A 14,828-nucleotide genomic window follows, 5' to 3' on the forward strand; every position below is an offset into this window, starting at 1 on the left:
ACGCGGCTCCGTCAGGGATCCCCGGCAGCGCGCGTCGTCGTACTTGTTGACGTCGCAGAGGCCCGCGGCCGCGCTGCCGCTGAATTCGGCGTCTTCGCCACCACCCAGGTGCACATCCAGCAAAAAAGTCTCCTTTTTTTTTTTTACAAAATTGATGACTGTCTTGCTTGATCCATGGTCATAAGGTATTCAAGTGCACCCAGTTTACTGCTTTTCTTCGCCTACTTACATTAGGCTTTGCATTCTTTAACCCTTGCATCGGCTTAGAGACCCTCAATCAGAATCTAAGCTAATTTGAACTAAAAGATGGTGTTTTCATGGACAGTGCAATCTTAGGACTGCTGCTCAATACAATTAAGCGGATTTTGCTGATTCGCTTGCTTTCAGAATGATTAGACAAGGCCCATGCTACATAATTTTGATAATAGCTGGTGTATGCTAGTATCGGCACAATGTCTTGGATGATTGGTGAACCTTCAGCTGGATGACCCCAATTGGTTCCCAAATACGCTTTCTCAAGTCTCACCTATTTTTTGCCATGTAAACATTTTTGCAGACTCGGTCATGTTCACTTGAAGGTTCACTGAAGTTGAAGAACCTATTTGGATACTGTGAGACCTGGGATGCAGCAGGTGCCCTTGAATTAGATAAGACAACAGAACTAAGTGCTGGAGTGGAATGCCTAGAATCGGAGCGATACCAACTCCGCTGGTGGCTAGAATATCATTTCTGTCCGAGGACTGGTTAAAGTCCTCACTCAAAGAACACCTGATGGGCGTTTCTGTTGGCTTGCTCTCCACCATGAACCACAACCCTTGCTTACAATTTGACATGGCGAAAATTAACTGATCCAGCACGCAGGTCATCCAATTCTGTACAAGAACAGTTAGGGCATAGCCTTTTGTCCTCTGTTAAGTATGCATACACGGTTGACCAAAGGGACTCAAGCATAAGGCCTACACGTGGATATGCTTTTTCTGTCGTCTTCTCAAGTAGGAGGTCTTGCACCGGGGAGCAGATGCTCACGGTTTCTTAGACAGGTATATCTTGACTTCTTTTGTGCTATATCCTTTGCCTTCCTTGAAAACTAGAGTTTACACACTACACCTTTTAATTGAATCCTGAACAACCCTTATTATTGCTTTTTTCTTCAATAATCTGTATTGTATTTGCGCCTCCAGCTCTGCCAACTTCATGATCAATACAAACAATGCAAACTATGCTCAGTCTACATTTCTCCCTTTGGATATACATTTTGTTATCTGACCACGGGCCAAGGTCCAAAAACTTTCAAATTTCTATGCTCTGTTAAAGCACCCAAATGGTAGATTCCTTTTGTCCAGTCCTTTCTCATTGCACAAAAAACATCTTGTTCAAACTTCTGATTTCATCACATCTATTTCCTAGAATCTAATGCACTGTACATCAGTACTTTTCTTATTAATAACTGAACTGATTTGAGGTGAAACATATTCATTCTTTTCATGGTTCACTGTCAGGAATTCGATCTTCGAGTGGCGTTGCCTCTGGGTGTGCTTAATAGTGCTCTCAAATGCTGGAGTTGCGGCAGGAGTCATCCATCCATTGGAAAGGGGATCCACAGGATCTGTCTCACCACTTTCAGAAAGGTTTTACTTGGGAGGGTAACAGGTCTCTTATATGCCGCTTGGGTGGACCATCGTCACTCTTAGGCTTCAAAACAAGAGGACTAGGAAGCAAGGGAATTCAGAACCTGTGACCCCAACAATTCTGAAAATGGTAGTTCCAGTTGTCCTGAGCTAATTGGTCCTGGTGGTGACATAGCAGTGACAGCATTTGCAGACCTCTCCTTTGATATACCTCTGAAGCCACTCAGGGATCTAGGAATTCATGGCCATGCCATTTGTCTGTGCTGGAAATCTTGGTAAATTAACTGAGTGTGATCTACGGAAATTTCCCCTTACTGACTTCCTACAAACGTTCAGGAGTTCTGCAGGATTTGGTGTAGTCCTGCCAACCAGATTGTTTCGCATAGAGGTTTGCCCTTGACATTGTACAGCTGCGCCACTGAATTTGTGAATGAAGTACGTTATTTTGTTTTCTTACTTGCTCTAAACAAGTGTTTCTCCTCTTGTCCAGATAAATTACTGCCACATCCTGAAACAGTTTGACCATGATAAGGGAAAGCCGGGCATACAGTTAAACTTTGCTTCACCCTAATTTCATTGGCAATATGTTCACATCAAGATGAATAGTTGTATTTCCCCCCTCCACTATTCTGATTTTTTTATCCTTTTGACAAGAGCTACCTTGCACACTCTTAAGTGATAAATTACTTGTTCCGGGCTGCGGATTTGATGTTGTGACTTGTAAGTAAAGTGCCTCTAGCCTAGTGGTTAGAGCAACTGGGTAGTACCAAGCATGCTAGGGTTCGAATCCTCGTGAGAGGGAATTTACAGGGCTGCTTTTTGGAAGAAAAAAAACTCTCGCCAGCTACACCTGATTGGCATGTTTTTTCAGAATTTGACGGAGGCTAGAAATTTCTTTCAAAAGAAAACAGAGGCTAAAAACTAACAATTAAGTCCTGATTGGTGTGTTTGTCAAAATTTGACCGAGGCTAGAAAACTAACACTAGACCCTTGTGCGTTACACTACACGGCTACTACACCTGAAGAATTATTAGCTGGAGTAGAAACAAGCGCACACCCCAACACGTCTCCCACCATAGAAAAACCCTCCAAACCCATCTTTGGCAGTGAGGAAATTTTCGTTTAACACCAACCCTAAAATTTGCTCCCGTGAGAATTCAAACCATAGGAAAACCTCCAAAACCCGTCTTTGCAGGTGAGGAGATCAACCCTGACATTGCTCCCGAGAGAATTCGGACCTGGTAGGTGCTTTTTTTTTTTTGAGGGCTCGGACCTGCTAGGTGCTAATGAGGTGCTCTAAACACTATCTGCGGATCTGCCCCTGATGTGAAGTTCTAGTGTCTCAAAAAATTATGTAGCAAAGTCTTTTTTACCAGATTTTGGAATGGATCCTATGATCGTATAAACATGTAGGAAGGAATTAGAATCCCTAGTAACAGGTCTTTTATATGCCGCTTGGTTGGACCACTGTCACAACAGAATTGAGAATTTGTGGCCTCAATAACTCTGAAAATGATCTTGTGACATAGCAGTGACAGGTGACAGCATTTGCTGATACCTTTGATATACCTCTAAAGCCGCTCAACGATCTAGGAGTTCAGCCACATGCTTTTTTTGTTGCTGGAAATCTTGACAACAAACTGAGTGTGATCTTTGGAAATTTCGGAGTTTTGCAGAGATTGGTGTAGTTGTGCCAACCAATTGTTACACATAGATGTTTCCCTTGTCTTTCTCTAGAGAGTCACTGAAGTTACCAATGAAACACATTATTTTGCTGCCACGTCTTGAAATAGTTTGATCATGATAAAGGAATGTTATGCCAATGGATACCTAGTCGGATTGGTTAGGTGGCCTCAGTAGTCAGTAGCACTCCTCAGGTTCAAGTTTGACTCATGGTGGGAGCGAATTTCAGGCTGGGGTTAAAAAAAATCCCCTCGTCGGCCCCCACGCCAAAGCACCAAATGAAGGTCCCGACCCATACTCACACGAGTAATGTCACCCCGTGTAAGGGTGGGTAGGGGTTCGATAGTTTTCTCGGCCTGAGTGAGAGGTCTTTTCTTCTTCAATGCTCGGGGGTGTCTTCCCCCTGTAGGCTGAGTTTATAAGGAACTGTTATTTTCCCTAATTTCATTGGCAATACCTTCTCATCAACACAAATACTTGTGGCAAGAGCTTATCTAGCCATCTCTCTCCGCCTCCCTCTCAAAAGGGCCCTCAGACACTGTAAGTGAGAAATTGTTTGTACTACGTTGTGGATTTAATGTTTTGACTTGTAAAGCACAAAAAGGGAAAAGAAAAATCATAAGAGATAGGGAGCTTTAGTTTTGAATGCTGGTCTGAATGTTCTGGACAAGAATTGATGAAATTGTGTTGTACAAAGATCTGTGCTAATAGACTAGTAGTAGTCGGAAACGAACATTGTTGCCAAGCTAAGATAGTGCAGATGCAGAAAAGTAGGAACGGCAGATGCAGATGCTAAATGCCCATCCGCGGGCAGACTGCCACCAAGTTGGTATGAATGGGCAATGCTCAGCCATTGTCATCATAATGAATCTGTTGCATAGTGGATGTCTAACTAGTCTTACCGATATGAACTCCAGAGTAGCCCCTTTGTCACGTGCATACATTTGTTGGACAAGGAGAACTATTGTTTGGAGGCAGACTAATAGATCCATCGTTTTCATTCATCAATATATATTCTGGAACATTTGCGTTGTTGATTTCAAACTGAAATTAATTGGACTGCATGGGTAGTGAACAATGTTGTGACACCACAGAACAGAGCGGCACCTTCCATTTTCAAAGGAGAAGGGACATTTCTATCCAGGTTCTGTGTACAGATCAATCGCAGTTTTTTTCAGCAAGTGCAGGTGAGGCAGCCACCAAGCTTTGACGCAGGCAACACACACAGGTCAGGTGGATGATTTTGCTGGACAAATGGATTAGTGGTTGAGTGAATGTATCAACACGCTGACAAAGATGTTTCTTGTTCCCTGATCACGTGTCTAGCCAGAATTATATTTGGACGAGGTGACATTACATGCAGAAGAAGCCACAGCCAACGAATTGAAGTAGCTTATACATAAGACTAATTCTAAACTGACACCATAGTCGCGCATGTCACTTTAATTGTACTGCACATGATTGGTGTGTGTGATCGATAATTATTTGATCATTCAACACAGCTGAGCCGTATACACATGCATGCATGTAACCCCAATCATATATCCCAAGTTGTCATGATTTTATTTTTCAAAAAGCACATCATTTGTATGGTTACTTTCTTCTACCTTAACAATAAAGATGCGAAAATGTTTTGCGTATTCAATAAAAAAAGGTAAAGAAGAAGGAAAGGAAACAAATTTATGAGAGATATGATGATCAATAGTAGCAGGCAACAACTAACATGTACACTGTTAAAAGGTACTAGATGCGCGTGGTAGAGATATCGCTCTCTTAAGAATTTTGGAAATATGTAGAAACAAGGGTCAAAAGAGGAATTAATTGATTGTGTACAAGACGTACCAAAAAGATAAAGTGGCATGAGCTTATTAATTTACATGCATCGTTCAACCAAATTTTAGTTAAGGTGTCCCGTGTGCCATAAGTGCTAATATATAGGAGACACACTAGCAGTCACTGTACATTTATCCATATGAATATGATTGGCGATCTACTAGTGGCATGCATCTTTCAAGTACATACGTACTGCTTCTGTTGTTGTTGTTGTCTGGCCATACAATTGTAAGGTAATATGAAAATTTTGTTTGAACCGAAGGTAGCAAAATTATATTACCACTGAAAGAAAATGAGTCTAACCACATGCATGTGTTCCCGAGAGTGGCGAATTTTTATTAAGAACCGTACTTGGATACTGTAGACATGCATGACCGATTTTTTCTAAAGATCCCAATTTTTTATTAAAAAGGCACTCTACTCTTCATTCTGAAACCACCTACCATCGGCTTATCGAGATGAGCTAAACTTTCCGGTCATGCATGCATCCTTGAATCAATTATTCCCACGAACCGAATTATATTTCTTCATTCTCGCTTCCGGCCTCTCCTCTAGTCAGTCGTCTACACTGCTCCTGCTACCAGCAGGCGATCGATGGAGACGTGCAGAGCTAAAGCTGCCTGCTACAGACCAAAATATTAGTTACTACTGGACATGACCAATAATATTCAGAAGCCAAAGACTTTAGGGCAACGTACTGCTGATTATAGTCCACTCAGTACTATTTTTTCTACAAGCAAGGTTGTCAGTTAGTAGGATCGATTAATTGTAGTCACCTTTTTCCCAACTTCTTCTCTTGATGAGATAGCTAGCTGGCTAGCTAGCTTCTTTTTCAGAAACCCATTTATATAAATATGAGATGGATCGATCACCTGTCATGCATCTCTCTCAGATCACACGCCCATCCCATATGCAGACATATATGTATCTGCTAGTTACATTAGTCAGATGGATAGATAGAATGATCCATGACCTCACGCACCTTTACTGGCCCTCTCTGAGTCTCTTTTCCCTCTTATTATTAGCTTCTTCTGAGAGTTAGTTAGATCCACCGCTACTTGGACGACCTCAGCTCATGGAGGGAAGTAGCAAAGACTTGGAGTACTACAGCTCTGCAACGACGGATCATCAGCTGCAGTCGTCGGAGGATGCTGCTGCTGCTGCTGCTGCCGCCGATGATCCTCACGACGGGAGCACCAGCAATAATAGCAGCACGGTGGAGCTGGATGAAGCCGGCGCCGGCGACAGCAGCAGGCGGAAGACCGCCGCCTCGCCATCGTCGGTGCGCCCCTACGTCCGCTCAAAGAACCCTCGCCTCCGCTGGACGCCGGAGCTGCACCACTGCTTCCTCCGCGCCGTCGACAGGCTCGGCGGCCAACATCGTAAGAGATCACCTCCGACTCCGATAGGTTCATGCCCAGCCAGTCCTTTAATCTTTATCACATCTTCTGTTTCATGCATGTCTGGTTGTAGGTGCAACTCCCAAGCTCGTTCTTCAGCTGATGAACGTTAAAGGGCTCAGCATAGGCCATGTCAAGAGCCACCTCCAAGTATATCTATCTATCTGCACATCGATCTTCTTCAGTTCACCACCCTTTCTTCATTATGCACATGTGTGCTCCAATGGATAGACTTGCATCTGCACCTAATTTTACTACTTGTTTCATATCCCAACCTTCCAGCCTTTTTTCGGTTTTTGGTGATTTTCAGATGTATAGGAGCAAGAAGATTGACGACTCGGGACAGGGTAAGACTAATTCATGCATGGACAAACATCTCGTCTCTGTTATTAATACTTAATACATGTATAAATAACTCTGCTGACCTGGTAGATATTTTTTTTATTACTCGTGTCGTTTGCAGTGATTTCATGGAGAGACGATCATCAGTCGCAAGAGAGGGGACAAGTGTACAACCACGGCCATCTTTCCTTGCATCACGGCCAGACTGGTGCTACCCTATTGTCAGCAAGGTAGTTGGATCCTTGCATTGGCTGCTCATGGAACGCTTGCAAGCAAAACCCACACTAAATTCAGTCCAGAACTATTAGCTTGTTCTCATTATTGATTTGTAACCAATGAACTAGGTTTGGTGCATGGCCTCATTGGAACAATTTCCACCAACCATACTGGCTTCATGGTCACCATGTTCTTGGATCGAAACCCTACTACTACTCATCAGCAGCTGAAGCCGACCCATTCCTTGGAACACGAGCTCAGTCTGTTACTGGAGCTTCGATTCTTCAAGGGTGTTCATCATATCAAAATGATCGATCCACGGACAATCAAATACGACTGCTGCGCGATGAGGAGAACAACAATGATCCTCTTGACCTCGAACTCACATTGGATATTGGGCCACGGCGGGATAAGAGAATAAAGAGATCACGTTCTAGCTGGGGCAGAGAAGACGAGGAGAATGTCGACAGAGATCAAGAAGTAGAGAGTGCTACTGATACTGGGCTCTCTCTTTCTTTCTTCTCATCACCTTAGCTCCTCCAGCGAGGACCAGTAGTGGCAGCATTGTCCTAGGTGTCAGTATGGACAAAGGAAAAGCTCATCCAACAAAGGACAAGTACTCTTGATCTCACCATATGATCTAGTGCGATGTAGTGATATCTTGTGGTACTTGTCCATGTATGTAGAGGAAGACACGTATGCATATAAATAATTAAATATATATCTTAGACATATATTATACATATGTTGAATTTTTTAGTTTAGCTATATATGTTTGTAAGTGGTTACGTCTGAATTTATTTTAATTTCGATGTTCTCTTTTAACCATACCGGCCAAAGGACTTCGATAGGTCGAATGTTGTTCAAGTTCAAGTAATGTGTGTCCTTAATAAGAGAACACTTATTTTTAATAATTATGTGCGCACGCACACGCATAACATGTGACCGTTAGATCAAGTTGTACCCAAATGGTTTATGTGTGTAGTAGCGTTCTTAAAAAAAGTTATTCTACAAAACAATATGAAAATAGGTGCGAGAAAATATAATTATAAAAATTATAGCTCCAAGTAGTATATCAGCTACCCAGCAACTGACTAGAGAGATACCCTATCGGCAAAGCAAAAGCCAAGATGAAGTTATCGGCTATGAAATGCATGCCTTGCCAAGTCAGCCACGTGGATTCCACCATCGGCTATTTGGGTGCAGGTAGCATTTATCAATCCTCTGAAAGTATCGAGGCCCATAGGGTTGAATTGTGACTTTTTCAAATTTCTATCAAGTCCTTAACCTAACACTACTGTTGCCCAATCTACAAAGGTGGAACCTATCAACTAGAGCACACTAGCATCATCAACCTAGGTCAGTAAACACACTAACATGCTCTTTTTCCTTAGAGATGATCACACTAACAAATAAGCAACCTAGTCAATAGAACATACTAGCATGAAAAACTTCTAGACAATGAGCAATCAAGCAAGAGCGAGATCAAGCACAAACAATGAGAAATGCTAGAATGTAAATACAAAGGACACGAGACAACATGATTTTTTCCTGTGGTATCGAGGAGTTGCCGCTCCCTCCTAATCCACGTTGGAGCACCCACTAAGGGTATCGCTCCCTTACCCCACGAAGGAGTTGTCGCTCCCTCCTAATCCACGTTGGAGCACCCACTAAGGGTATCGCTCCCTTACCCCACGAAGAAGTAAGTCTCCACTAAGAATGCTCTTCCTCCATCTCCGGAAAGGCGAGCTTCACACCGTGTACAATCTTCACTTCTTGGGACTCCCACAAACTCCAAGAGCTCACCAAGAACCTTTGTGGCAGCCCCTCCTAAATTAATCTGGCTTAAGTGTGCTAACCATCACCGAAACAGCAATCAGGGTTAACACGCACTTAAAACGGAGTAATCCGGCAGTGCTGTCGGGTAAATTCCCGATTAAACCACTTGAAACAGGATCGACAAAGCAGTCCAGAGAATGCAACATTCCACAAATTTTACAGAACAGAGTATGAAACTGAATTATTATTACAAACCGGGTTTGAATCTTACAAAAGAAAATACAGAGTTCAAGTGTGACGGAAAACGAACGATAGTTTAACGATGAAATAAGACGTCATGATGAAGTCTGTACATGACGTCATCCATATCCTCAAATGTACCACCTGAAAAACAAGCCACAAGCAAGGCTGAGTATACTAATACTCAGCAAGGCTTACCCGACTAAGGGTATACTTAGCCCATTATCTAGACATGTAAGGCTTTTGGCTTGAAGAGTTTGTTTTGCCAAAAAGCATCTAAAAATGAGTCCTTACTTTCACCATTTTAGCTCAAGTTTAATGTAGCAAGTATTAACTAGGTTTGCAAGAATATCTAGAACAAGCATAGTATATCAAATTAATCCTCCAAGAATAGCATCATCATTCCATCCTCATTTCAATTTCTTACTACGATGTGACAAAGAGATCAAGGCTCTCATATCCGCGAGTCACGGCGAATCGATCCGATTTTAAACCTTGCAAGGTGGACCTAACACACACGTTTCCTATATGCACACCGAATAGCTGAACTGCCGTGCAACTCGGGACTGCTAGCCCCACCGTTACCTACAAAGGGTCAACCATGAGTTTACCCACTAGCACCACTGGGAAGACAGTATCAAGTTCATACTACCAGTGTGCATATGGTACTGAGCTTACCGGTTTCTACTACCTCCTACTTCTGGCATGTGATTAGTACTGTTCAATCCTCGATCAACACTGCCACAACAGATCGGTCCTCAACTGACACAGGCGGAGACGTACTTTCCATCCAATTCATATCCTTAGCCAAACTCATCTCCGCCCGGTCTCCATTTCCTTTCCACATTGATTCATCCTCAATAACTTTTCCATAATCCAAAAGGTCCTAACTCTCGCGGGTGACAGGAAATCACTCGACTTCTACCGAGTCCTATTTAGCATGGCGGTACTAATGACCTACACATACTAGTAGATCAACTGAGGGAACCTAGGAATCATGCAACTAAGGTTCCAGACAACTCCTGTAAACTTAAGTGCACATATACATAATAGGAACATAAATTGGTATAGCATTTAAAATACTGGAATTGATGCCCCAGAACTTGGCTGGGATTAACACTAGGTCAGTGTTAGTTAAAGGATAGTTGCTCAGTGAGCATCTTCCTTTGGTCGTGCACATCGGGGTCCATCCATCTATCTTCTAGACATGTCCACCATTCACCGTCTTCTGGCTCGGCTCCAACATCACATCCTTCATGTGGTTCATCTATCGTACCTAAATGAAATGCAACAATGCATATGTATGAATGCAAAGTTCCGAGTTGTTTAGCGATTTAGGTGTTATTATTTTTTCTTCACGATAAAATTGTGGTCCAACATGATGTGAGTTTGGATGTGAAACTTCTTAATTAACATTTCTTGGGTAGTCATTTATAGAGTAGTAATTTAACACAATTTAGTTCGCAAGAGGAACGGGTGGTTTTCATAATCTTGCTAAGTCATGCAACACCAGCACCTTAACAAAGACTAGCCCGCCAATGTGCAATTCAACAATAAAGTTTCTCCTAACTAAAGGTTAAATTGTATAGGTCAAATGGTGCAAGTAATAGTAATTAAATTTTAACTGAGTGTTGTCTACCTAAAGATGAGCTTGCCATAAATTTTTCACAATTAAACAAGCATTGTACAGTGCATGAAAAGTAGTACAAGTATAACTGCAGTAAACAAAAATAATTTCCACAAATAGTTCTACTGAGTTTCAGAGGTTCAAATTTTTCCAGCAAGATACAGTACTCAAATAACAGCTCTGGTAAAAATATCAGATTTTTTCCCATGCAAAGGAACTATTTTTCTTGATTTAGTGTAAATATCCATACTATTAGTTAGCTGGACTGGTTCCAGCTATCTAAAAATTCTCAAAATTTTTGTACAGTAACTAAACATCCCTTTAAAGATTCTGTAAAAGTTTGAGCTCATGAAACCAAGTTATATAACATGTACAGACAAAACTAATTAAACAAGACACAAAGCAAGATTTAAATAAACTGATAGCTAGGCATGTCAAATGTCCACGAAACTTTTACACAAGGCTACGCATCTAACATGTAACACACTGATAAAAAATGGCCAACAGATCATGCATGTAACTTGAGATATAATAAAAGCTACACTTTCTTTGTATTTTAAATAGAGCAAAAACTATTGAGCAAACTAAAAAGTGAATGTAACGAAAGTTGTAGATATAGTCACAAGGAACTCAGAACAGTTTAGTTTGCATTTTTCTAATTTTTCTACAAATTTATATCAATTTTACAATTTTGCTGTTTTTGAAAACAAAAGAAAAAGAAAACAGAACTTTGCAGTTGGGCCCCTGGAAAGAATTGGGGACTCACAGACATGCCCCTGGCTGGAGCCAGGAACTGAGGAGGCGGCGGCCGGCCATATTTCGGCGAGTCCGGCCGGCGGCGGCGAGGGGGAACAGGGGAGGAGCAAGAGGGCGGTGAGAGCAACCTGCTGGTGGGCTCGGACAGGGACGGAGCCAGGATGGCAATTTTTTCATTGTTAGAGGGGGCCAACCATACAAATTTATATAAAAATTTAATCAAAATTTAAATTTACAATGGAAATTTGGGAATGATAGGGGGGCCAGGCCCCTGCCCGCCCCCCTGTCTCCGCCCCTGGGCTCGGACAGGGTTGGGAGCGGCCGGAGAAGGTGGCGCCACGGAGCAGCGGCTCCGGCGGAGCCACGCACGGCGGCGGCGCTCCGGCGAAGGGGAGCGGCGGTGGCCGGCCTAGGAGGTTCACGTGGCCATGGGGAAGCGGTCTGCGGGGTCTTTTGGGGGCGAGGAAGGGCGGAGGAGAGGTCTCCACGGCGAGCTAGGAGGCGGCGGCAACCATGGCGGCGGTGGGAGCTCTGTGCCGGCGAGGGCGAGCGGGGAACGAGCTGGTGAGCATCAGTGGGAGGAGGAAGAGCTTCCTGGGGGAGCGGTTGCGGTAGCGGAGGGCCGGAGAGGGAACTTCCACGGAGCAGGACCGGCGGCAATGGCGCCGGCGGTGCGCTGAGCGACGGGGAGGAGGGAGTTTGGCTCTGGAAGAGGCGAAACGGAGAAGAGAAAACGAACTTGGTTTCATCGAATGGTTAAGCGGCGAAGAGGGCAGCGGCACTGCGACGCGTGGACGCGGACGCCAAGAAGCTGCGGCGGCGCGAGCAGAGGAGATGGAGGTGATGGCAGTCTCGTAATTAAGTCGAAGTTCCAAAATGCAGTTTGTAAATTCAGTTTTTCTCCTTCTTCCTGGCCTCAAATGAAAAACTATTGAATACCAAAGTTGTTCAAAATTTCGAGATCTAGAACTTTTGTTTTAGGCACTTTTTCATTTGAACACTGGTTTGAAACATAAAAATTGAAATTTGAATGTATTTGAAAATGTCGTATATGCTTCGGAAATCAACTTTTTCTTCCATTTTTGTGTAGCAACTCGAAAAACTTTGAACACGAAAGTTGTTCGCCATTTAAAACTCTATAACTTTGGTTTTAGGCAAAAGTTCATTTGAGCAACGATTTAAAATTCATTTTTAAAACCTGTTTGTTTCAATTTGAAAGATATTTTAAACATTTAAAATCTTTGATTTGAAGAACTCGTCATTTCATGTACAAAATTTCATTTTCTCACTTTGACTTCATCTTGACTTTGATTTATCATGACGTTAGTGATATGCCAATGCAATTTCATATGTAAACTTGCATCATTTTAGAAATTATTTAAGTTTTCTCTCCTGTTTTCAAATGCACACAGACACACATACACATAAACATGAATGCATACACATGCATTAATTCAAGGTTTCCTATTTAATGATGCATGATTTAGTGCTAATAACCCTGAATTGGCTATTTAAAAACCTGGGCCGTCACAACCTCCCGATCACCAAGACCGTCTAGGTGCCGTCAAACACCAAGAGTAACAAGCTCTCAAGACTTCAATTGATCCTCACTAAGATGGCCCTAAGCTCAAGCACACTTGCTACCCATGAAGTGGTTGTTTTCTTCAAGTTTGGATCAAATTCAAGCTCTAGATCTTCATCTCATGGCTCAAAGCACTCTCTTCTCTTCTCTAGGGTGGCCTCAGGTATTCAATGCGTCAAAGACATCATAAATAAGTCAGGGGGTCAACTTATATATGGTGGAGAAGACCGCATAGCCGTTACATGTCCACTGCACAAAAAGTCGGAACCATCAGTTAAACTGGTGGGTAGGCGTCGGTTAAACCGGTCTCTCTGTGCCCAAATAGTAGCCGTTGGAATCTGACACAGTGTGCAGGTTTTGCGTCATTGCACCGATGCATGCTCCGATGTGGCATTAGTTAAACCGGTGCTGAAGGAAGTTTTGATTTCACCAAAACATCGTCTCTGGTCAATAGTACAGTGCTTGCACCGATGCTTATCTTGAAGGCGTCGGTTAAATCGGTGCAGTAAGAGTTTCAGACTTGATTCCATCTGCACAGTTAAAATGAACTTCGGATGCACCGATGGAGTTGCATCGGTTTATCCGGTGTAGAAGAGATTTTCAACTTTATTCCATTTGCACGGCAGCATTAGGCCGGAACCTAGGCATTGGTGCATCCGATGCCCTTCTGTTGCACCGACGCCCTGGCGTCGGTTTCACCGGTGCAACTATTTTTTGCTGATTTTCTGCTGAATTGACTTGTAGTTGATTCCTTCTTCGAGTTATTGTTCTTCCAAATGTTTTCTTGACGTTTTGAGCTGTCATGGCCTGAGTTTGAGCGAGTGTGCAAGGTTTCTAGGGCCAATTCGATTTGGATCGAGCTACTAACTCAAGAATCCCTCTTAATAGTACGGTCAAGAACTAAAAACTATAAAACCTTAACTAAATCAAGTGTCCTCCATCTCCTTGTAACACTCGACACTAGAAAGGTTCTTAATCTTTAAAAATGAGTTCTTGTCACGCATGATTGTTTGAACTGAGGGGTCTCCTTTCACATTTCATATGAGACATAAATGATAATTGATTTTTCCTTCAAAACATACGTTAGTCGCATACAGTTGTCATTAATCACCAAAACTTACCATGTGCATCTATGGGCCTAGATGTGCTTCATCCTCCATTCACGGAGATACTACCTCCATTCACAAATGATAGTCTTATTTGAGATGGGCACAATGACTAAGGCAAAAGAAAAAAACGTTACTTATCAATCCTACTTATCCTATCATTATTTACCTAGTGAAAAAATACGATCTTTAATGCTTAAACCTCATGAAAATAAATATTCTTTAATGCCCCTCCTGCATGCAGCCGGTTGCATCGTTTGCCAAGGCACAAATTTACTCCTACGCATTTAATGGGTGTAGGACCCGAGAGGTAAGGCCAATCTCAGTAGGAGTATTATAGGAGTGTCATGGACATTAAATTTGCTAGCATGTACCAATAGTGTGAGGAGAGAGAAGAGAGAGTGTCATGACATGTGAGAGGAGTGTCATCACCATGACACTCCACTGACACAGTTCTCAAGTTTTCTGTCTTGGTAACTGTGTCGATGACACTCCCACTGAGACTGGCCTAATGGGTGAGTGGGCTCAAATAAGACAATCAATATTGAAATTTTCAGATTTTGAAATAAAGACTATCATCTATGAATAGAGAGAGTATCGGCAAAGCAAAAGCCAAATGCAGTTATTGGCTTTGAA

At 42.6% G+C, this 14,828-nt stretch overlaps 1 protein-coding gene and 1 pseudogene across 1 annotated transcript; both read left to right on the plus strand.

Annotated features, from left to right (window-relative positions):
* Positions 1-8: 8 nt before the first annotated feature.
* Positions 9-2,225, plus strand: LOC120694051 (annotated as a pseudogene).
* Positions 2,226-5,939: 3,714 nt separating this feature from the next.
* Positions 5,940-7,845, plus strand: LOC120694039 (putative Myb family transcription factor At1g14600). The gene is made up of 5 exons (XM_039977218.1): positions 5,940-6,526; positions 6,618-6,694; positions 6,855-6,891; positions 7,008-7,116; positions 7,231-7,845. The coding sequence occupies exons 1-5, from the start codon at positions 6,220-6,222 to the stop codon at positions 7,634-7,636; spliced, it is 936 nt and encodes a 311-aa protein (XP_039833152.1). The 5' UTR covers positions 5,940-6,219; the 3' UTR covers positions 7,637-7,845.
* The last annotated feature ends 6,983 nt before the right edge of the window (positions 7,846-14,828 follow it).

The sequence above is a fragment of the Panicum virgatum genome, unplaced genomic scaffold (assembly GCF_016808335.1).
Source record: "Panicum virgatum strain AP13 unplaced genomic scaffold, P.virgatum_v5 scaffold_2378, whole genome shotgun sequence".
NCBI classification, from domain to species: domain Eukaryota; kingdom Viridiplantae; phylum Streptophyta; class Magnoliopsida; order Poales; family Poaceae; genus Panicum; species Panicum virgatum.